This window comes from Papio anubis, chromosome 7 (genome assembly GCF_008728515.1).
Source record: "Papio anubis isolate 15944 chromosome 7, Panubis1.0, whole genome shotgun sequence".
In the NCBI taxonomy this organism is placed as follows: Eukaryota; Metazoa; Chordata; class Mammalia; order Primates; family Cercopithecidae; genus Papio; species Papio anubis.
This window is the reverse complement of record NC_044982.1, coordinates 134428271-134454254: the sequence shown is the minus strand read 5'-3', so window position 1 is coordinate 134454254 and position 25984 is coordinate 134428271. Positions and strand designations below refer to the sequence as shown.

Genomic DNA, 25984 nt, shown 5'->3' with positions numbered 1-25984 from the left:
TTTATCTTCTGGTGGAAACGAAAATAGGAAAAATAATTGAAAACTCCTCTTTGTCCCATAGTGTAATGTTTGACATTCTGGACTTTAAAAAAACGCCCCTCAAGTATCCTTTTAGAATCTCTTGCATTGCCAAAGGAAAAAAAAAAAAAGAACAGCGTGAAAGTCTGGGTGCCAGTTGTTGCTACGTACATTTCAGTTGTTGTGGATGCTAATGCTAGAAGAATGAAAAGTTATTGTTTATGGAAACCTGTTCAAATTTAAATTCCGGGCTTTGGATTTTTTGCAACATACCTAAGCATTTGTAATAATACTAAAAATAATTCACTTAAAAAAATACCTTACAGGTAACTGAAGCAATACAAGCTGTTCTCTTGGCGGAAGTTCAACAACACATGAAGTGTTTGGGAAAGATACCAGTCAATAGTCAACCAGCGTCCATGGCAGAGAATGGTAACTGTGAGATGAAGCAGATGCTGCCAAAGCTGGAATGGACAGAGGAACTGGAGTTACAGTGTATTAGAAACACTTTGCCTCTGCAAAGTAAGTACAAAATTTATTGGCATACTCTTTCAACAAAACTTTTCTACTATAGAGTCTCCAACTTATGGTGGTGCAACTTATGATTTTCGATTATATTATGGTGCAAAAGTGATAGACATTCACTAGTCTCCTTGACTTATGATGGGGTTATATCCAGATAAACCCATTGTAAGTTGAAAAGGTCATAGGATAGGTTTATCCAGAAGTAACACCATCATAACTTGAGGAGCATTGCTACTTAGAGAGTGTTGAAAATATAAGTTCACAGTATATCATTTCTGCAAGAACTGAGCCAAGTGCCCTGTTTCTGACCTATTCCGCTATCGATTTCCTCTTGTAATTGTCAAATGTTGAAAGAACTTCTGGATCCTATTATAATAATAAATATTTGCTAGAAGAATAGCTTGTATTATTTATAACAGTGTTTTGAAGTTAAGCAATTAAAAGCGAAAGCAGAATTAACAACAATAGCTTAATAGGATATATATTACAGGAATACTGTAATCATAATGGGGAAATTTGCTTTTACTTTGTACCTCGATAAAAGTCATGTGCCAGTTTTCCTTTTCTGGGCAACAGAAATATCATATAAAAATTAAACTATTTTTAGAGTTGGATCATTTGATTTTATAACAAACTTCATCACTGTCACTTCCTAATGATAACGTTTATGGTTTAGGGCCAACAAGTGAGTCTAAATTTATGTTGTAAAATGTTCTATGATTTTTATCATACTGTTAGCTGTTACTTAAAAAAAATTAAAAACTGTAAAAAAAAAAGTACAACTTTAATTTTCAACTTTATTGTAAGCTTTTGATGAATATGCTAATTGATCATGTGATTAAACGTGTGTTTTTGTCAGGAAAACGTGTTATAAATTTACATATTACAGGCGGTCAAATTGTTAAGTACTTCTTTTATCTCTCACAAAGGGTTTTCTTTTAATTTATTCAGGACTAGGAACAATGTTACTAAATATAAAATGTTTTTGATACATATGGAAGGCCATCCGTAGTGTCATTGATAGGTTTCCTCCATCTCTCCCAAGACAACCAGTGTTATTTGTTCATTGTGTGTTAACTCTCAGTAGATGTCATTTCTGAATTTTCTCCCTAATCTTGAGAGCCTACCTTATTCATTGGCCCAGAGCCCCATTTTCCAGGTAAGAAACTGTTGGTCAGCCATCAAAGTGAAACTTTAGGTGAATTTTTCTGTCACTTGGGTTACTCATATTTGAGATTTCACCAGATTGTGCCCAATTCTGTCCCCAGTACATTCTTACAGGATAAGGATACTAGCCAGGTGCCTGCAGTCCCAGCTACTTGGGAGGCTGAGTTGGGAGAATGGTTTGAACCTAGGAGTTTGAGTCCAGCCTGGGCAACATGGCCGGACTGCATCTTTAGAGAAAGAACTGTTGACAGTAGAGAATTTAGTCTTACTATGACTAAAGACATTTGGATTAAAGTGTGGTATTAATTCTCTTTCAATTAATTATTAAATAGTCCTTTCTTTGCCTATGGTAAAAGAAAATTTGTGGTTAATTTGTGATAAGAATTAGAACACCAGAATATTACAGCCACTTTATGTGTTGGTGGATGAAATTTAGAATACTTTGTTTAAAGGAACAAAACATATTCACAAAATGCTGGACATATATTATTTTCGGAAATAATTATCTGCAGGAAAATGTTAACTACAATTGCAATTAAATGGGAGACACATAAAATACATTGAAGAGAGAACTATCCAAGTAGTAGTATATTTCATATTAATGTTGCCCTTTTCTTTTTGTGAAAAGGCTTATTTTAAAAAACGCTATTCACAAGAACTTAGTAAAATTACAGGAAATGTTTTTAGACTTTCTTTTTAGTGGTATGTACTGCCTTAGATAGGATTTTTTCTTTCTTTTTTTTTTATTTTTTTATCTTTTTATTTTTTTGAGGCAGGCTCTGTCGCCCAGTTTGGAGTGCAGTGACATGATCATAGCTCACTGCAACTTCCACCTCCTGGGCTAAAATGATCCTCCTGCATCAGCTTCTTGAGTAACTGGGATTACAGGCAAGCACCACCATTATAAGCTAGTTTGTTTTTTTTTTTAATTTTTATTTTTAGTACAGATGGGATGTCACCGTGTTGTCCAGGCTGGTTGATAGAATTTTTAGAAAACATAACCAGAAAACTTTTCTTTATTTCTAATGTCCTGAGACAAAATGTAATATGATTATATAGGTGCTATTCACTGGGTGTAGTAATTCCTCAAATTTCATAGGCAGATTTACTTAGCCTAATCATTGCAACGTATGTCATTTTGCAAAATATTATTATGGCAAATTGTATATGTCATTTAATTTCATCAGCTCTTTGCTTATTTGTCCTCTGTGAGCTCCTGTCCCTCCCCTTGTTTCTTCATTTCTTTTATTCTTTCTTGGTTTCTTGGTGGTACATATTATAAATCATTTGGAAAGTAAAAGATGATGGTTTTGCTATACACAGATACTCAAACTTCTTTTATGCTAAACGGAGTATATTTGATTTATTAAGATTATAGTAATATGGCAGCAATAAGTCACAAGGAAAAATAAGAATTATTGAGTTTTTAATATATTCCAATGCTTTGCTGAGTACCTTATGAAATTTAGCTCACCATTTCCTTTAATTCTGACACAATCCACATGAACCCTAAGACCCTTCTTCTGACATTTAGTTTTTAAAGTGTTCTTTACCGTTTTTAAAATGTTCATGTTCATTGAAGTGAAATTTCAAAGTACAACTGAAAAGAACTATACTCTAAGAAAGAGAGATTCCCATCATGCTAGCTAGGTTTGTCCTGAGAAATTACTTATTTTTTTATTTTGCATACAAATTTTATATTTTTATCATACACATTAAAATTGTGTTGAGATATATTTTTAAAAATAAGTTTATCACCACACCAGCTATCTTTCTTTTTTTTTTTCCTTTTCAACACAGTGCCTCACTCTGTCACCCAGGCTAGAGTACAATGGTGTGATCTTGGCTCACTGCAACCTCAGTCTTCCCAGCTCAGGTGATCCTCCCACCTCTGCCTCCTAAGTAGCTGAGACTACAGATGTGTACCACCACACCTAGCTAATTTTTGCATTTTTTGTAGAGATGGGGTTTCACCATGTTACCCAGGCTGGTCTCAAACTCCTGAGCTCCAGCAATCTGCCCACGTTGCCACACCAGCTATCTTAAATGCCACCAGTGGTATACATCTTACTCTTTGAGACATACTTCCTATTACTACCCCCTTTGCAAAATGAATAAACTAAGACTTAAGAGAGGTTATGTGTCTTGCCTACAGACACAAAATTACTAAAAACAGGGAAGAAAACCCAGATATTCTCTTAAAATACCGTGCTGTTATCCAGTAAGCTACATTTTCCATACTTGCAACATGGAAGAAATTTATCCTGAATCAGTTTGATCTAAAAATTGAGTAATTTGTTAAGTGTTTTTCTTAGATTTTTATTCTTTTCTCATAAATCATGCTTTCTTTTGCCAAAGGAAATGCAGAGTACTTAATTATTGCCATCTCAACCCTCATAATAAAGAAAATCACCAGGTGTCTGGAAATATTTGTAGGGAATGTGTCTAGAAAGCAATGGAAATCCAATGAAGTGAGAGTTAAAACATAATGTATATTTAAACCTATAATTTTTTCTTATTTTTCAGTGTTTTCTCCTGTTACACTTCACAGCATGTATTTTATTTGTGGTCTTAATTTTTGTGTATCTGTGTTTTATGGAAAAATGGCAGATTTTATCTAAGTTTATGTTTTTATAATGATTACATTGCTATCTTCCTTGAATCTGTTTAATAAGAACTTGTACAATTAACACATTTGAGGCTTAGATTCATTGCTTTAAAAACAGCAATCGTTTCTATTATTAAATTGCATTTGAAAGTTATTTCCCTTTACTTTCTTTTGAATGTTATTTGGATCAGTTTAAACAAGTGCTCTAAATTGTTCCATTAAATAAATTGGTTGAACTAGAAATGGAGGCTTTGTAGATAAAACTGTCACCTTGGAATTATTGGCTGAATTTAAATTTCATGCTAAACCATGTGGTTTGAAAATGATGCATCAAATATGAGTATTGCAAATAATCTTTATTGCATGTGTCATTTTCAAAGACTTATATAGAAAATTAAATAATAAAAATGTGTTTTTTGTTTAAATAAAACCACGCATTTATTGTAAATCAAGACACTAAAAATCCATTCAACAGAAACATTTTGGTGATCCTGCCCTGCAGAAGTACGGGCCCAGGGCAGGCTTTCTTGGCCTGCTGAATTTTCCAGAAGGATATCTACTTGTGGAAAGGCTTTGTGACTACCCTACAGGGAAACTCTTCCCTGACTGCCATTTTTTGGAGCAAGCACATCTTTTTTCCATTTACTCTTAAGATCTCCAGACTAAGTGAGTTCTTCTTTATGGCCACAGAAGTCATTTAGGAAGAGCCTGTGTGGTACGTGTAATCAAGGAGCAGAGAAGTAATGGAGGACACATCATAGAAGGCCTTGTATGTGATAGTGAGGTCTGGGGCTTTCTCTCTAGTGTGGTATGGGAAATCTTTTAAGCACACTAGTGGCACAAATTGTAATGGGATCACATTACCTGTGGTTTAGCGGCAAAGCACAGTGATACATGACTGACTGTGGTGTCGTGACTTGGCCCCCATGTTGGGTGGTACGTTGTTACATATGGTATTCTAGGTGTACTAAAGATATAATGGAAGGTTGAATCCACAAAAGGAATCCTTGGCGTGTTCAGTTTCAAGTGTACCTGTTTAGGTAACCTATAGATTTTATTTTATACTTTTTAACTAAACTAATCCCCAGAAAATAGACAAGATGCTTAACAGTTCTCTGTCAAGAAACCATGGTTTAAAGATAATAGGAATAATGCAAGCTTGAGAAAACAAGATGTAAATGGCATTGCCAAACTTAACTTATGCTACATCAGAAGGTATATATCTTTCAAAAAGCATTGTAGTCATTTGGGTTTAATATATATCCTGTCTTATTTTTAGCACCTTATAAAATTGAGAGAGAAATTTCATCATTTCCCTTTTGCCCATATAAATTCTTCTGAACTTCTTTACTGTTTCTTCCCTCTCTGTATCATCTTAAAGATCACATCACCTTAGAAAGACTGATAAGAGTTCACTGCTCTTTTCTAAAAGTAGTTTCATCTTCCACGGAGATTGAGATTGATGATTTTCATCTTGGCATATGAAAAACTAGAGTATTTCATCATCTTTTTTCCTCATGAGCAGTCAGAATGCCAACCCGGCTCTTCCCGGAGATAGTCGGATTGAGGAATTGAGTTAAATATTTCTTTGGTAACCGTCGTGCAGCCACCACTTTATTGATTATTGTCTGCATACCCATTTAAATTATTGACAAAGAAAAAGTGATCTAGATTCTGTCACTGAAATCAATGTGTTTTGCACTATCGTTCTCCGAAGCTGAGGCTGGCCTCCCGACACTGACCCTTCAAGGACAGGGATCAGGTCTATTTATCTTTTTTCCTTCCATCACCTAAAATGGTCTCTTACCTCAAAGCTGATAATAAGTGTTTATTGAGTGAATGGATGAATGGATGGAAAGTGAGATAGTTTGTACTGAAGATTCAGCCAATTCCTAATTAGTAAGAGAAGAGGTAGTGGAGGAAAACCAGCCGATTGCTGTTGTTTAGCATCCAAACAAAGTCTTGAATACACACTGAAATTTGTGTTATCTGAGAGTCACCATCCTAGGACCATGAGATGTATACACAGCAAGCTCACAAAAAATTTTAAAATAGACATATGAATGAATCTGGTTTGTAACCCTCCAGAAGACTCTGTTAGTGATAGTTAGTTCACTCTTGACTGCTCACTCTGTCATGATCTGATTTCAGTTTGATATTTTTAGAGGCCTGAGCCTTGCCTGAAACTTACCTCACTCCTTATTCGGTTACAGTTTATCCACAGAAGTTTCTAAGGAGCCACTGCCTCAAACCTTGTTTCCTCAGTATTTAGATTCACATATTGTGTTCTGACTCATCACCTCCCTATGGACTTCTGGCTCGTTCCTGATCTCTTGTAACCAATAGCCCTCATGCTGCTGACACAGAGCCGTCTTTGCAACCTGGCTGGCCTGGGTTAGCCTCCACTAATGATTCATTCTACTTCTGAGCCTGGGAATTTGTGTGACATTAGTTCCTCCATCAGATGCAATTCTGTCAGCCAATATGGATATGTATTCATAGTTCTAAAGACAGGTTTGGTAAATAGAGGGATTAAATTCCTTTAGAGAAAAACAAGTGATTTAGAGAGGTTTGTATTCTCAGCAGATAGCACAGTATCTAGTATGTGGCAATTGCTAGAGAAATGTTGGCTGAAGGAAAAATTATTCATTTGTCCCAACGCCCTTGGAATATCCCATTCCCATCAGAATGTCAATTATCTTGCTAGCTGGAGCCTTATCCTTCCATTTTAACTCTTCAATTTACCTGCCCAATTTTCAGCCTTGGAACAATTTGAATAACTTCAAAACATTTCTTTTTTAGCACTTACTATGTCTAAGGTTCAATGTTAGGTGCTGACATTTTCGTTTATATTACTTTCTACACTCCTTTTATAACCTTCTAAAATACTGTATATTACCTGGAATTCTAATTGCTTATTTATTTGCCTTTCTTTCCCAACTCTGTGAACTCCTTGAGGGCAAAAGTTGGAACTTACTAATCTTGTGCTCCCAGCAGCAAGTGGACCACATGGTGCATGATGGGTGTTCATTAAATGTTTGTTGCCTGAGTGAATGGATGTGTAATAAATGACAATGACAGACATCTATCAGAGAACTCTGGTCCAAGGCAGAATGAAATAAATGCTAAATAATATGTTAATAGTCTGTACTAAAAAGAGAATGGAAATGATGATTATAAGGATGATGGTTTTCTTCTAAAGTGTTAATCCAGGGGCATTGCCTCAAATTTATCTACTTTGTTCAAGAGCAATTTATCTGTCTAGAGAACCACCAGGAAAAATTAATGCTGACAAGTATTTGAAGGCAAAAACCAAGGCACAGTATTTCATTTTCAACCCCCTGAGAATAAGCTACAAGAAATGAAGACAGTTCAAAGAAGAGTTGTTAGTTCTTTCTTTTACCTGCTGCAGATGAGCATGAGCCCTTTATGTCTGTCTGTGCAGAATATCTGTCCTCCAGCCAGGCAGCCCTGCCAATCTAGGGATAATGTAAAAATGCTCCTTGGTAGTTGAATATGCATAAGAACATGGTCTATATAATCTTCCAGCCTCACATGTTTCTTCTCATTAGAATGAGGTCAGTCTTGAAATTTTAGAAAAAGTAATTGTAGTGGATCTCAATGCTCTCAGTCCTAGCCAATATTTTGTAATGCTCCCTTGATAATCTTAAAATAACATTCATAAGCAATATAACCTACCTACATACATCATTTATAGAACATTTAAAGGAAAAAAAAATAGTAAGTAACTTATAGTAAAGTATTATGTGCAAAATCCTGGGCATGACTACACTAAAAGATATAGTAACATACTGTTATATAACATGCTGTGGTATACATAAGACCACTGCTATTGATGCAGATGTCTGTGTGTGTGGTGGTTCTATCAGTGATGTGGGTATCTAAAATAGATTTTCTTGGCAAAATTTTGGACAGTAGTAGCAAAATGTGGCCATTCCTTAATATACAGGGTAGTGGCCTTCTTAGAAAATTCAAGGTATATTAAAAGCCTTGAAAGATTCCTCCAGGGTTATATGTAAAACAAAGTTGTGTTCTGGACTTGGGAAATTACACACAAAGCTTTTCTTTTCATGAATGATCAGTGGAATATTTGAAAACCGAGCAGGACAATTATTCACTGTGAAAGGCGTTCCTAAGCATTGCAGGCCATCTGGCGTCTCTGGTGCCTGACTACCAAATGCCAATAAGTGTCTCTACAATCATTGAGAAACCCAGTGCCTCACTTTGGCAGTTTCCAAAGCCTCCCCCTAGGGGGCAATACCAACCCTCCTGAGAACTCATTAGAGAAAGGGATTCTAGAGGGATTCTAGACATTCTTAAGGACTTTGTTTCTGTCCTACTTCCCTTTAAAAGTTCAGAAGGAGATGAAACCAAAAGAGTAACTCACACTGACTCAAGAAGTTCCTTTTCTTTCTCTCCCATGTTTTCTTTTTCCCTTGTGTACCCTTTAGGTATTATAGCACTCCCCAGTCCATATAGTGAATCATCTGCTATTCTGTCTCCACCATTAGAAAGAGGGCTTCTTATCCTATTCATTCACTTTCATCTTTATGTCCTCACAGCTTAGCTTTGGGCCTAGCAGAGAGTAAACATTGTTGGCTGATTAAATGAAGAATATATGTTACTGAACTATTAAGCCTTGCCTAAAAAGGTCCTCAAAGAAAACTCTAACATTTACAACTGAAATTAAATTATTATTTTACAATACAGAATAAACACAGTACATCTTAGAATTTTAAAATTAGATGGACCGTTTCCCAGTCTGTAAATTGAAAGAGAAAACTGGAAGTGAGAATAATAGATGGAAAGAGATACACAGATAGGTTCATGTAATCTGCTTATGATTGTGATTAGATTTATGATTGGGAACATAATTTCAAAACTTTGGCTTACAACATGCTAATTTTTGATACATGTTATCCTTAAAGTCCAATAGTTCATTAGTATTTAAAGTACATTGAAATTAGTTTTTGAGAACTTCTTAATACCTTTCACTTTCACATACATGAGGTATATCCCTTAGTATCTCTGGATCAACCAGTCTGGTCTGTTATCCAGCTGGTAAGTCCAGCCATCAAATCACTCCCTCTTTTGAATATATTTTATTAGGTACTATGTTTCCCAAGCTATGTACTGGAAATCTGAGAAGACCATGATGTGATTTCTACCTTCCAAAAGGCAGAGAGAAAGCTGTAAAAATAGTGAGGACACAGTGTGGTATGAGAAATTAACATTCACATTGCTGTAAAGGCGTAGAGAGCCACCAACTGCCTGGGAATGAATTTTAGAGGCTTCACATAGGAATAGACATTCACATGTGTGTTAGAGAATAATTGTGTGGCAGACATGAAGAGATGTACTGCTAAAATCCCTCTTCAAGAGAGGACTCCTTTCCCAGATATGAGGAATATGGCTATCTGACAGCTTCCAATTGTTAGTGCCTTCAACATCTGACCCAGCATTGGAGCAGAGGCCACACTCTTCTTGGGACAATGGCTGAGCAAGATGGTGATAACAGAGCCTCACCATTTCTGGCCCATGTTGACCTCTTTTCATAGGCATTCTTTGCTTTAGAGTTTCTGTTAGACTGATGGAGCCTGAAGGGTAAGAGAAACTTCTCTGTACTCTCTGGAGCTTTGATAAGTGAGTCTGTTGAAATAGACAGACAGTAGACAAGTTAATAGGAGAAAAGGCATACCAATTTATTATATGCACGGGGGCATCACAGGAAAGTGAGTACCCAATAGCTCAATTATTTGGTTTGGCTCTGTGTCCCCACCCAAATCTCATCTCTAATTATAATCCCCATGTGTAGAGGGAGGGACCTGTAATCTCCACATGCAAAGAGAGGAGGTGATTGGATCACAGGGGTGGTTTCCTCCATGCTGTTCTCATGATAGTGAGGGAGTTGTCATGAGATCCGATGGTTTTATAAGCATCTGGCATTTCCCCTGCTTGCACCTGTCTCTCCTGCTGCCTTGTGAAGAAGGTGCCTGCTTCCACTTCACTTTCTGCCATGATTGTGAGTTTCCTGAGGCCTCCCCAGCCTTGCAGAACTGTGAGTCAACTAAACCTCTCTCCTTTATAAATTACCCAGTCTTGGGTCTTTCTTTATAACACTGTGAAAATAGACTAATACACCCAATGAGATTTAAAAACTTATATATCCTTTTTCATAGGGGTGAGAGAAGTGGGGGATGTAGGCACTTTTAGAAGAAGAGTAAATGATTTCTAGGGGATGTGAATGAGATATTAAAGGTCACAATGTACATAATCCTACTTTTGCCCTTTTTTCTTTCATGGGTGTTACTTCCCAATAAACGTTTGCATTTCTAATTTCATCTCACATCTGCTTCTGGGGAGACCCAACTGACACTAGTTGGAAAGGGCTGGATGCAAGAAGGGCATTTGAGGCAAAGGGAATAACATGGGGACAGATACCACCGCAGGGCAGTATGGCATGGTCAGGAGATGGGGTGATTTTGATATGGGCAGGACATGGGAATGGGGATACTCCAAGCTGGGTTCAGAAGGTGAGATACCTGGAATGAAAAGGTTCTGCTGTGGAACCTTTTTCTGAAAGAGAGAGAGCCATTAAAATTATCTTAAGAGATGCAAGACACTTTCAGTGCAAAGCAGAAACTGATAAAAGCAGAAGGTGGAAAGCAACCCTGTGTCCAAATTTTGTCGGAGTATCTTTCTGTTTAGTGTTTTATTTGGAGAGCAGTATTTATTTTTCTTAATTTTTAAAATTGTCTTATAATTTTTTTTCTGCCTTCATAAATGTAGCTTATTTAGATGAACCATTAGTGCTCCATGTCCTACATGGAGAAAGAAATTTTGTTCACATTACATAGGGGAGAGAAAGCTTGCCTCCTCGCTTTTAGACCAAACAACACCAAATGCCCATTAGGATCATCAAAGTTCAGATCTCATTAGTAACACCTTCTGAGTTGCTGTGGTTCTTCAAGTCAATTTGAGGTTATTTGTCTGTCTTTGTTTGGTCGTTGTCTCAATTGCCCATCCTCTTTGAATCAGTTTTTAAATCTTTTCCAATTTGCATAAATTAATATTTGGTCTGATTTTTCATCTCCTTTGATTCATCTGTAATCATTTACCATTTATTGACAAGTTTGGGTTTCATTGTCAGTTTTTCCCTTTCCTTTTTTCGTGTAATTGTTTAGACGTTATTAACCTCCTACTCTACAAACACCCTTAACTGAAACCTTAAGTAAGACCAGATTATTAGATGTTTGTTCTTAGACGTTTTCCAGGAATAGGATATATTATCTCTCTTTGTCATTTAAAAAAATTTGATTTAATAAATAGAATTTTAGCAAAGCATCTTAGAAGTGTGTTTTTCCATGTGTTTATATTAATATTCAATGAATAATTTCAAAGGTTAAGCTTCATGATCCATCTCTTCAAGCCATCTACTTAATTCTAGAGTCATTACGTCACCTACTTCCCTTATGCCATTGACTTATGTTTCTTTGAAACTGCTAAAATTTGGCAGCATCATTTATTTTTTATATAACATACCCTGCACTGTGAAACAGTGTTTCAGAAGGTAATGACAAAGTACCTGTAACACAGGACAGAATTGCCTGCTCACCTGTGGGTATCAGTAACGTATTTATTGCCCTATGCCTGGGATTTCTATAATGCTAGAAGTAAAAGAAATGTTTTAATACACCTTTTTCCCCCCCATGGTAAAAATATCAGGGAATCTCCAGGTGGTGGTAACATCAGATACCATAATGTATTTGTGTTTAACGTTGAGGAATGCAAAGGAGTTTTCAGAATTTCCTTAGGGACTTCATATTTCAAACTTTCCAAATTAAGTAAAGTTTATTCAAAATGTACTGTGAAGAAACAGCAATTTCAGGAACCTGAAATATCTATTCTACCATTATTTTTAGATACTAAAACAAATTAGATGAGTTATTTTCAAATGATTAGCATGCCTTTTCTACTTATACAACATGTTACTTTTCAAAACATTTTAGCATGTCTTTTTTGTTTATTTTTTCATATATCAAATGAAGTAATTCTTGACCCACTTTATTGGGAGGAACACTGAGGTACACTACACTTGCCTAGCTTTACTCTGATTAAATAACTTGTTGGAGAATGGTACTAGACTGGATTACATGCTCCATCCTATTTGCCAACCCCAGATTCTTTTCTGTAGATCACCCTAGTACATGAGGCATTATGTAGAGGATGGAATTTACAAGACAATAAACTCGTTTATTTATAAAAAATGATATATTTTACTCTAGCTACATTTGGGCCTTTCCATAGGAGAATATTGCCATTTTTATATTTCCAGTGATTCATTTTAAAGTAAAATGTATTGCCCTTTTAAAAAATGAGTTAAACTATTTCTACTGTTAATGGCAATCCACTGTTATGATATTCATATTATAAAAGCCAACTATTAGTCAAAAATATAGTTTGATGAATGTACAATGTTTATAAATTGAAAATAGTCATTTCATTTCTTCGTAGTAAATTTGCTTTAAATATTAGTTTATTATATATGTTGGCTTATATTACAAATATTTCCAGTAAGCAAACACAAATCATTTTTATATTTAGCAGTTAAAATGTATCTTAACTTGACCATTAAATCATCTATTAAATATTCAATTAAAGTGGGTTTTTGATTCATTTTTTAAAATTAGTGGTCAGGTATTCGGGGAAACAAGCTCATAAGATTTTTCTAAAACACAATTCACTTCATTTCTTGTTCTGTATATTTTGTCAGAGAATGCCTTAATGTAACAGAAATCAGATTTGGTGTGTATTTTTACACCAAATCAAATTGTGCAGGCGCCACCCTCAGCTTTCTCCAAAACATTATGAAGGATAAGATTCCACCATGATATAGCTTAAGAAAGCAGTACGGCCCAGGAAGAAGTCTATGCAGGGAAAGTGAAACTACAGGAGTAGGTTTTACTGGAAAACCACGTGTCCTATAACACCATTACAGAACTGGATTTAAAAAATAACTTTACTTAGCCAAGTTCTGTCTCTTTCTGGAATCTGTATGTAAAACATATATGGTTTTCCTAGTTATTCTGTAGGCATAAATCACAAGTATAAAAGGTACTACAAAATGTAAGAATGAAACTGCAATACAGGAGTGACTAATGGTACAAAGCACTTAGATGCTCCAGTTATAACAACTGTATGAAGAGGGTGAAGGCATCATAAGTCACTTTATATATTACAATTGGCAGATTTCCCTTCAGAGTTGCATTGAATATAGTCACACTTTCCCTGTCCTCCTTGCCCAATCCTCGTCTTCTCAAATTCACAAGCCATAATTATAAATTTTAAATGTTTTAATCTATTATTTTAATGTATAGCAGTAATTCAAAATTAGTAATTCCTTTTCTCAATCTAGACATGGAAAAAGTCAAGTAAATCTTTATGGAGTTTTTGTAATATAAAGTACAGTTTTAGATCGCAAGCTCCAAAATTTTCCATTTCTTATTGCCAGAGATAAGAACTGTGTGCTATCTCCGTACATGTTGTTGCATAATAGCAGAAAGGTATTTCAAAATAATTTCTGGTCTGCGAAGTGAGTTAGCATTTTGTCATCTTCATATGGGATCTTCTACACGGCAATAATTGAAAATTTGCAAAATATCAGAAAATTAGTGCTAAGGTTCATCAGTAACTTCTATCTTCCATCTCCTATGTAAAGTACAGAACTTTCTAAATTTTATCAATGACTAGATTCCTTTTATTGTTTATGAAAGAATCCAAATTGCTGTTTTAAAACTTTCATAAGCATCCAAACATTTTGTAAAAATGAAACAACTGGCAAAATCGACAAAACTCTATCTTGTTTAATTTTCCAATAATTTACATAGTAAATATTTTGATGAATTATGAGATTTGAAATTAAGGTAGATGGATGACGATCGCATAAACTTTTGGTCTCAAGATCGACTTCATTTTGGTATATTGCTTTAGTTACATTGTAGTGAAAAAATTTTGATTCAGAAGAAAGCAGAAGAGTACTTCAATAGCGCTTGCTTACAGAATTTTACATGAGCAAAATTGCTAAGTACTAACGTTAAACACACACACACACACTTTCTCTCTCTAATCAATGATACATTCATAAATATAAGTATAAGCACAGAAATTAATCTTGAATCTGCACAAAAACTGTTGTTTGAGAGCAGAAGTCAATGTGTTTATGGTTTCCAAGTTTATTAAATTTAATATACAAAATTTACATTTTTAATCACAATTATTTAACAGTAGCTAAACAATTGCTTAAAACAAATAATTAATTATAACTACCTTTTAAAAAGAAAATTCGAATCAGGCAATTATGTCATTCCCTCAGAAATACTACAATGCCATGGAATGCAGGTTGGAAAATGCTGGGCAGCCTCATAAGAACAGAGGCTGTATTAGTTTTTCTATGCATCCCTGAACTCCCACTATAAAATTGTGGCTGTTTGGAATAAATACTCCCCATAATTACCTCAATTTTATTTTGTCCATGGCCACTTTTAGTTGTACTTTTGTTTTTTAAGGCTTATCTCGTGATTTGGATAACATGAGCTGTTGTCTTCTACCTGTTTCAAGGCTCGAGTCACAAATCGCAAACTGTATCATCCTGGAATGAGTTTCCCCATGCTCTGTAAGATGCTGTGCCTCTGTCTGGTGCCCAGTGCATACCAAGCTAGCTGCTGAAGCACAAAGAGGAATTCCAGGAAGTAGCTGGAGTGGGCCATTTTCCAATAATACTCCCTGGCATGGACTCAGTTCAGGGCTCTTTTGCAAATGGCTATTACACTGAGATCATGATGAGATTTCCTAGAAGTACACGCAATTCTTTTCTCTAAAATTTCCTACTTCAAAACTTTTTGTAAAAACAGAGGTTTTCTCCTGCATTCTCAATCAATACATTTTAGTGTCCCCTCAAGATATGGAAGTGCTTAATTTTCTTGGAGACAAGCTTTTTTAAATGAAATTATTATTTTCACTTTGCATTATTTTGTTTCAGATTTTAGGCTTAAATTCTGCTGGATTTTTATGCCTTACTTCAAGGTAGTGGAAGAATATGGGAGTCCTAAAATATTTATTATCTCTATTAATTCTGTCAATCAGCTGCAATCACTGAGAGTTTGTGGTGGGCAAATGTTACAGTAAGTACTCCAGACATGTGGGCAGCTATCTTGGGTAATTTCTGCTAGGTTATCACCTAGCAGAGCCTACCGTAGTACCAACCACATGAGGGGTCCAAAGCACATGATAAAGTTTCAGTGATAGATGCGATTATCATGTTAAACAGGCTGACATTTGGGTGGAGAGACATTATGAAGTCCTTACTTCAACCTTAAACTAGACCTACTCCAGCCGTTGGCCCCAGCCCTTGATCTTTCTATTACAGGCATTTGATATTTACCTGATTTTGAACATTTTTTTTTATAGGGGCAGGAGGGGTGTTAGAGCTTAGCCTAGTACTTGGCATATGAGTGGTACTCAGATTACAGGACTCATAGAGTCTTGAGTCAAAATCATCTCCAGGTCATTGAGTCTGAGTCCTTTGTTCTTTCTGCCAAGAAACCTGAGGCTCAGAGAAGTCTGATGACTTGTTTAAAGTCACACAGCTAGTTAAGGGGTGAGATAGTATTTCACATCTGACTCTCTTCGATAGTTGCTGCTTTCTGAAAATGGCTTGGTGGTCCTTATTTAGTATTTTACCCTTTCCCTCTGGTGGTTCCTATTTGCCAGTCCAGATTAATGTTTTCTCCATTAAGTGGCAGATGAACCACACACCAAAAGACAGGGAAAGCAGTTTGCATTTCTGTAAGTCCCACTTGATGGGCTTAGAGCCTCTAGGTTTAGGTAAAACTTAAAAGGAGGATGCTTTTTCCTCCCTTCTTTGTAGGTTTCCGTTTGATTCCAGCAAGACTATTAATAATTCTGGTTAATGTGTTATTTCAGTAACCTGTCCTGGGGCATTTGCCTTCAATAGCTAAAGAAATCCTGTAAAAGTCTATTTGTATTAACTCTCCACTTAAAACCCTTCAATGATGCAGTGTTTGTCAGGGGTTCTTCTTAGGCTCACCTAAACATGCAGTTTCACAAGGTGACCATATGCCACACCTGGCACTTGTCTACTCTAAAGGGCAGAGATCGGGAACCGTAGCTCACCACAGCAGCAGGCCTTCCTCATCAGGAGTCCATGCAACAGTCTAGCAGTTCAGCTGTGGAAGTCATCTCGCTAACAGCCTTATATCTCTTGCAACAATTTCTTCCCTGCTCACAGGGAAGCCCAAAGCTATGAAATCGGGTTTTTATGGTTCATTTATAGTCTCTCCTAGTCCAGATGCATTTTACCAATGAGAGGTCATTTTTGCTATCAGCAATGTCACTTTGAGACTTAGTTGACATTCTGTCTTTATCAAGTTACCAAGGGAATCCAGGTAGTAGTTAACCAAAGGTCAAGTTGCTGAAAAAGAAACAGGGATCTGGGTTCTGTTTGTTTATTTATTTGTTTTAAGTTTTATTCATTTAAGCACATATAGCTTCTCTTTTCTCTTAGGATTAAGTGGAGATCATTTAGATGATTCATAAGACTCATTTACAACTGGGCTTTGGATGTCTCTCCAGTCTTATTTCACCCCTTTCTACCTACCTCAAACTCTACGACTCAACCAAACCATACCCTTTTTGGTTCCTACAAAGGACCGATTACCTCCCATGGCTCTCAACCTCTGCATATGCTGTCCCATCATTCATTTATTTATTTTATATATTTTCAGTACCTTCCGTGAGCCAAGCACCGAGCAAGGGCCTGAGGATACAACACTGAGAAGGGCAGCCCTATGGAGTCTGCAGCCTCCTGCCTAAAGGCCTTTCCCCTTTTCCACTATTGCCTGAGATCTTCATGCCATGGGCAACCTCTGGAAAGCCTTCTCTGTTGCCTAGTATGTGTTAGGCGGCCTACCCTGTACTTCTATCACACCGCTGACCACCCTGTGTTTTCATTGCCTGGTTTCTTTTCTGCTGCAATGAGACTGTAAGCTCCTGAAGAGAAGGGGATATGTCTAACTTGCTCACTATTGTATCTCCAGTGCCTAGGTCAGTGCCAGGTACATTTGATAAACAAATAGATGACAGGGAATTCTAGAATTGCAATATGCATTTAAAATGCAAATAACATACTTCTAAAATTAAAATTTAAAGTCCTGGTATAGGTGATGGTGAAAATATTTTGAAAGCAGATATCCACCGAAATCTATGATATGGAGAGAATTCTCTTTATGTTTAAAAATTGTATTTGTAACAAAGCAAAACAATATTATAGAAAAAGGGGAAATGCATTTTAAAAATTGTGATTACCCAGAATCCTATCACTAGAATAAAAACAAACTATTATAATTGGGTTATTCCTAATTATCTAAAACCTAAAGCCAGTGTTAACTTTAATAAACAAATAAAGGGGAAGGATTAGTAAGGACTTCAAACATTCTGAAACGAACTTCAGACTCTTATTCTCACTTAATGTAGCTTCTTAAGTTTGTCCTGGCAACTAGGGAAAAGAAACTGTTTCCCATTAAGGCATCAAACATATCTAAGTGCATCCATGAGGATAAACATTCTTTCCTGGAACTATTTTCCTGGAATTTATTATACTGCTTTATATATCCAATATAAAGCAGTGCTATGACACAAGGTAGAATGTGTCTCCAGCCAGTTTTCTAAAAGGTTCAAACTATGCTCTTAAACGTGACAGGTTTTTTATATTAGCCTTCTGTAAGATCAAATGACATGGTATTGAGTCATATCTCAGAAGTCTTGTCTTTGATTGACTAAGATAATGTGGTCTAAGACATTATTTTCTGATGGTCTGAGACTTCAGTGATAGAATTTGGAATAGTGCAGGTAAATGGATAGTTAACTTGCCCATTTAGGCTTTTTCTCTAAAATATCAAATATCTTAAATGAGCTTTGGAGAGGTGCTGGACCACATTCAATTTGCAATCAAATTCCCTTAATAAGCTTTTACAGTGCAGAAGTTCTTCCTTGCTGATTCAAATGAAAGTCATGATTTTGTGAGGCAAGTACTGACCAAGCTTCTTCCATATGGACGGATAGCACACCCATGAACAGCCTGGGTGCGTCCTAACAGCATCCTAGTCTTCTGGAAGAACAATGGATCTTTTCAAGCTAAGATGCACAGTAGTGATTTCTAGAGACTGCCCAGTCTTGGAGCTCTAGCGCAGAGGTTCAAACTGGTCCCTTACAAGTACATTCTGTTTGACTTACACAGTGCTTTACAGAAAACAAAAAACAAAACAAAACAAACAAAGAAACACTGAATTTCTGACATATAAAAACCAGATTCACAAAATATTCTGGATTTCTGACTTCTCATGACAGATGGGAAGAGAAGCCACACTAAATTGCCATTTTCATGCAACAACAGTAGGCCGGAGCTGATAGCAGCTAGTGAGATAACTTTTTTTGCGTATGTGTGTCTTCTCCAAGTCATCCCAATACCCACCAAGCCTGTCTTGTTCAAATTTTCCTAGGTTCCCATAGGAATCTGAGTTTTTCACTTGCTTACTGTCACAGAGAGGTAGCTTTAGGTTAAAAAATTGTGTATGTGTGTATTTTTAGGGGTGGGGGAAGAAGAGAGAAGGAAAGGAATTATTTAATCTAAATTTCACCTAATAAGTAATGCGCACTATACAAGTTACCATGCATATGAAAAGGAGTAAGACACAAGGAGTACAATAAAATGTGTCATTTGCTTTAGTGCAATGGGAGTGGCTGTCCTGGACACACCTGCCTTATGGAGAGTTTTGGAGAAACTGGAGGCTCTATATCTTACTTCTCTTTTCTGAACATCCTTAAAACTTAGTTTCAGAGTGTTCATCTTACTGCTGACATTCTGAGGGGTCATGAAAGATGCTAACAGCTGAAACTCCTTTCAAGTGTGATTATCTTGGAAGATATGAAGAGGCATATGCTGGTTAAACTGCCCCTAGGCAAATGCATACTTTGAGATACAGTCCTACAAAGGGCTAGATGGGGATTAGAGGCCTGATTATAACACAACATCATAAGAGCTATTTTAGGGGCATAATTAGAGTACAGTCGTGTAAGTGAGGTGATGGAGCAGGCTTAAAGTTGGGATGGGGCCAGTTTGTGAATGGTTTCGTATGCCATATTGTAGATACTAGAAAGTTTTCGGATTTATAATTTGGGTGTTTCTCAGTTTGGTAGATGAATCAAAGATCAAAGCGCCTATAAGCAGGGTGACCAGTGGTCTCAGTGGGCTCCAGTGATGTCTTCTTTTCAATCCTGCAGAAGTTGTTGACTGCCAGTTCTACCCTGTTAGACAGTGGAATGAGCTAAGTGATTGCATAGACTTGGATTAGCAATTAAATGTCTCTGTGTTACGGGCATTGACAGCAGCTGTTAAAATGCACAGGTTAACACTAATTCAATTATGGACATCAACACTCAACCTCAGATTACCATTCTCCAAATCTAGAAGCCCAAAAATTCTGTGTGCTTTACACACATAATCTAATCTTTCTAATAAGTATGTGAGCTAGGAACTGTTATTTCCATTTTACAGATAAGAAAACTGAGTTCAGTTCCCCTTCTACAATATATGACCTGGTTGCCTAAAAAAAAATACACAGACTCAGGTTATACCATCAAAATATCAACGTTTTAAGACTTTTAAACCTTCGGTTGATCTTTATACCTGGTAGTAAAGTTGTGTTGTGGGATATACAGGGTTACAACATTTCGAAACAGGGATGTTTGTGTTATTAATTAAAACTTTATTTGCAGAACAATCATGGTTTTATTTCAGTGACAGAGCATGTAGCAAATAATATTGATTATAGCCTAACACATAAAGTGTCAGCATCCAGTTATAAAGCATCTCCTTGGCGTAATGTAAAACCTAGCCATGAATCACTTCCCATGAACATCAGAGACTAAGTCTACATTTTCACATGAAAGTTTTCTTACTTGACAGTTTTCAAGTGCCATTAGTAGTGACTCTTCTGTTGAGTTCAAACTTATGATATGGTAGTACGCATTTGAAAAATAAGCTACTAATTTACTACATTGGTTTTTGAAATATGTATGTATCAAAACACATAATATATGCATATAAATTATGTATACACATATGTGTGTACATACATTTTAAATATATGTGTCTGTGTGTGTGTGCGTGGGTGTGTATGTGTGTATTGTGTTTGATTTTCAGTAGCCTCTTTAAATGTATTCTAGGGCAATGCTTGTTGGAGGATTTGCTCACTTGGAAGTGAGGGCTTGGTACAGGAGTTATTTCAACCCTATCCAGGCTCATCATTATAAAATACCTATGTACACTCCTCCTGTCTCGCCCCACCCATATGTATTTCTCCATACATGAGCACAGAGAAAAGAAATAGACTATCCTATGAAAAGCCTCTGTTAATTTATTTTATGGAAGGAAAAAATGGAGGAAGAAAAGAAAGTCTGATGTCATTTGTTATATAAAACTGAAGTATTTGCTTTGCATTAGAAATAATATAATGAAAAAAATTATTTCAAGGAATGTAAGTAAATGCTAAAATAGTCTCTGTAGGACAAGTTTGAATAAAATTAATTGCATTAGAAATAGCTGAATTCAAAAGTATGACAGAACCCTAAAGCTACATCATATCTTTCTTTGTTCTGAGATACATATTTTACATATTTCTCCATATTTTATCATTTCCAAAATCTGAGTGCCTCTTGTAATTGAAGAACATAAGTTCAATGATGATGAAGATTTTATCTATTATATTCACCCAATTTTCTCGATACCTACGTCAATGCCTGTCATTATTAGACCGTAAATAATATTTGTTGAATAAATGCACGAATCTAAGTTAAAAGATACTTCTGAGCACCCTAAGAGTGGCTGTCATTGTCTATGCAGGAACTTAGCCGTGTATAGAAGGCATCTCTTCAGTCAATTTTCACTTCAGCTGAAATTATTAGCATTAATAGCAATGCCTACTGCTAAATTTTAAATTAAGTTTGGATTTTTAATTGTCACTTAAAATGTCTTTGGAAGGATTATATTGTAATACAGAATTGAAACAAATGCCAACTTATAAGCTGTCATACATCAAGAGATACAGTTAAAGACAGCAGAAATGGGCAAATCTTTTATAGGAGATCATCGCATTTTCAATCTGGATGTAGTTCTATAACATACTTAAACGTTAGAAAGAACTAAGAAGTTTCCAGCTGACTTTCCAGAGGATATGTTTAATATCCTGAGATTTGTGAATCAATTAAAGAAATAAAAACAAATACAAAACTAGGACATTAACAAATTAAAAAATGTAAATAAAGCAGTTGATGTTGGCTGGGTGCAGTGGCTCACGCCTGTAATCCCAGCACTTTGGGAGGCCAAAGGTGGCGGATCACCTGAGGTTAGGAGTTCGAGACCAGCCTGGCCAACATGGTGAAACCCCATCTCTACTAAAAATACAAAAATTAGCTAGGTGTGGTGGTGCACACCTATAGTCCCAACTACTCAGGAGGCTGAGACAGGAGAATTGCTTGAACACAGGAGGTGGAGGTTGCAGTGAGCTGAGATCGTGCCACTGCACTCCAGCCTGGGTGACAGAGCGAGACTCTGTCTCCAAAAGAAAAAAAAAAAAGAAAAAGAAAAGGAAAAGAAAGAAACAGTTGATGTTAAAATGGATAAAGGAGTTAAAATTACAAGCAAGAATCATAAAAAAAAAAAAAAACTACATCATCAAATGACATTTATGGAACAGCAATGACTGAAATGAATCAGAAAAATTTTAGCCTTTGAATACATACAGAATTAGACCCCAAGATTATTATGATATTGGAAAAGAAAGGTACATGTATAATATGAGTAAGCATACGCCATTGTGAATTGATGCAACATGTGAACAATTAACGTGGAATTTCGTTCTGCATAATGACTGTTAACACACCTTAGAGTGATTCATAATGTCATGGAATGAAGGAAATAGACACACAGTCACATGCACATTTAGAGAGGTCATTTGGATAAAATGAGATACTTAGCTTAGAGGAACAAAGTTAAATCACTAGATGTTTGAATGTGACAAAAATCAAATTGACAGTTGTTTTTAACACAGTGTTTGCTATCAGAGTTGAATGGCACTATTTGGAAGCCATGACCATGAAATGAAGTCTCGTGACTAAAATGTTGACACCACTACTTCCTCCCAACCCAACTATAAGGATGCTGGTATTCAATAAAACAACATTCTACTGCTTCCCTTGATTTTGTCATCCAATTAATGTAAAACCCAATCCCTATGGAAAACTTATATTTGTGATGAAATGATAGAAAAATGTGGTTCTCTAGAAAGGAGAACTCAAATTTCTACTGAATGCTGACTTTCTCTAAGGTTCAGGAGCATTCCCAGAGGGCAATAACTGGAGCACAACATGTATGACAACAAAGACAGGGATTTTTAAATCCAAGTATCAGTCAGCCATAGGCTGCAGTTCTCACCATTTCCCAGGCATCTCTAGTCAAGTTGGCTCCTGTCTGTTTAGGAAATTCTTCAGAGAAAGGTTAAGAATTTCTTGCAGCAAGGACCCCATTATCTCCCACAAGGCAATTTTTTTTTTCATTTGAACGAAGTCCAATTTATCAATTTTTTTCTTTCATGGATTGTGCTTTTGGAGTCAATTCTAACAAACTTTTGCCTAGCCCTAGATCCCAAATATTTTCTTCTTTTTTTTTTTTTTTATTTCAATGGGCTCTTTGAAAACATAAGCTTTTAATGTGAGGGGAAAATATCATAAGAGGGGCAAATATATATATATCTCTCTCACACCGTATACAAAAAAATCAACTCAAATTGGGTTAAAGACTTAAACACAAGACCTGAAACTCTAAAACTGCTAGAAGAAAACAAAACTGCTAGGGGGAAAGCTGCATGATACTGGTCTGGACCATGTTTTGTTTGTTTGTTTGTTTGTTAATACAGTCCCAAAAGCACAGTCAAAAAAAGCAAAAATAAACAAGTGGGATTACATCAAACTGAAAAGCTTCTTCACAGAAAAGAAAACCATCAACAGAGTGAAGACAACCTACAGAATGGGAGAAAATATTTGCAAATTATACATGTGATAAGGAGTTAATATTCAAAATATATAAGGAATTCAAACAACTGAATAACAAGAAAACAAATAATGCAATTTAAAAATGAGCACAGGACCCGAATACAAATTTCTCAAAAGAAGACAGAAATGGCCAACAGGTATATGAAAAAATGTTCAACATCACTGATCATCAGGGAATTGCAAGTCAAAACTACAATGAGATATCATTCTCACCTATTAGAATGGCTGTTATAAAAAGATGAACAATAACAAGTTTTGGTAAGGATGTGGACAAAAGGGAATACTCACACACTGTTGGTGAGAATGTAAATTAGTACAACCATTATGGAAAGCAGTATGAAGATTCCTAAAAAAAAAAAAAAAAAGAAAAACAGAACTGCTGTTGATTCAGCAGTCACACTGCTGGGATTAGTACCAAGGAAATGAAATCAGTATGTCAAAGAGATCTCTGCACTCCCATGTTTAGTGCAACATTGTTCACAATAGCCAGGATGTGGAATCAATCTAAGTGTCCATCAATGGATGAATAGATAAGGAAAATGTTATATATATATATATATTTGTGTGTGTGTGTGTGTGTGTATTCGAATACTGTTCAGCCTTTAAAAAGAAGGAAATCCTATTTTTTGCAGCAACATCAATGATCCTGGAAGACTTTATTTTGAGTGAAATAGGACAGGCACAGAAAGACAAATACCACATGATCTCACTTTTATATGAAATTTTAAAAAGTTGAACTCAGCATCGGAGAATAGAATAGTGGTTCCAGGAGCTGGAGGTAAGGGTTGGGCGTTGAAGAGACATTGGTCAAAGGATACAAAATTTCAATTCAATAAGAGAAATAAATTCAAATTGTTTGTTTTTTGTTTTTAAATTCATGTGCAGATTTGTTACATGGTTATGGTGTTTGATACTAAGTTTGGCTTCTAATGATCCTATCACACAAGTAATAAACATAGTACCCAAGAGTTCAACACTTTCCCTCCGCTTTCCCCCACGACCCATTTTGGAATCCCCAGTGTCTATTGTTTCCATTTTTGTGTCCCTGTGTACTTACTGTCTAGCTTCCACTTATAAGTGAGAACATGCAGTATTTGGCTTTCCGTTTGAGTTAATTTGTAGTATTTGGCTCCATTTATAAGTGAGAATATTCAGTATTTGGTTTTCTGTTTGTGTTCATTTGCTTTGGATACTGGCCTCCAACTGCATCCATGTTGCCGCAAAGCACAAGATTTCATTCTTTTTTATGGTTGCGTAGTATTCCCTGGTATACATGTACCACGTTTTCTTTATCCAGTTCACTACTGATGGGCACCTGGGTGCATCCCATGTCTTTGCCATTGTGAATAGTGCTGTGATAAACATGAGTGCTGGTGTCTTTTTGGTAAAACAATTTATTTTCCTTTGGATAAATATCTAGTAATAGTTTGATGGAACAAATGATAATTCTATTTTTGTCCTTTGAGAAACCTCCAAACTGCTTTCTACGGGAGTAAACTAATTTGATTCCCACCAACAGTGTATAAACGTTTATCTCCACAATGTTGGCCACATCTGTTATTTTCTGACTTTTTAATAATACCCATTCTGACTGATGTGAGACAGTATTGCGTTGTGGCTTTGATTTGCATCTCTCTGATGGTTAGTAATGTGGAGCATTTTTTCATGTTTATTGGCCACCTGTATGTCTTCTTTTGAGAAGTGTCTGTTCATGTCCTTTGCCCACTTTTGAATGGCATTATTCATTTTTTTCCTTTATCTGTTTAGTTCTCAAAGTATCTATTGTACAACATGGTGACTATAGCTAAGAACAATGTATTGTATTCTTGAAAGTTGTAAAGAGGTTATATTGTAAGTATTCTCATTACAAAAAACAATTGGTACATGAAGTAATACATATGTTAATTAGCTCAATCTAGCCGTTCCACAATGCATACATATTTCAAAGCATCATGTTGTGCCCAATAAATATATAGAATTTTTGTCAGTTAAAATAAAAAAATTTAGCTTTTAAAAAAGTATGTACTGAAAAAAAGGGGAAGTGTATTCCTGCAAAAGCATGAGAAACATTCTCACCTATTAGGATGGCTATTATAAAAAGAGGAAAGACAACAAGTGTTGGTAAGAATGTGGACAAAAGGGAACCCATTTAGTGGAATATGACCTCACTCCTACTGAGTTGTTAAGTGTGAATCACCGTTACATACATTTCGCCGAAGACCACAAAGGCCACCTATGTCAAGTGTTCATTGTTTTCATAGTTTGTTGTTTTTATGATTCATTGTTTATGTAAAGATAAATAAGCAAAATAAAAAGTAATGATGTATGAAATAATGCAAATTATACTTTCTCCCCTCTCATACTGACATTCTAGGGGGGCATGATAAAGAAAATCATTCCTCTCATGACAGCAAACCTCAGTACTCTGAGAAGGCTTAATTAGAAGTACAGCAACTATAC

The 25984-nt window shown here is 35.9% G+C and overlaps 1 protein-coding gene across 1 annotated transcript in view; it reads left to right on the top strand.

Annotated features, from left to right (window-relative positions):
- The window catches only part of LOC116275910 (WD repeat-containing protein 72-like), a gene marked incomplete at its 5' end in the record, with an annotated part of 143800 nt that overhangs the window by 68269 nt on the left and 49547 nt on the right, over positions 1-25984 (top strand). Inside the window, one exon of the mRNA XM_031668986.1 lies at positions 345-540. Within this exon, the coding sequence (XP_031524846.1) occupies positions 345-540 (196 nt within the window). The remainder of the gene's footprint in view (positions 1-344; positions 541-25984) is intronic.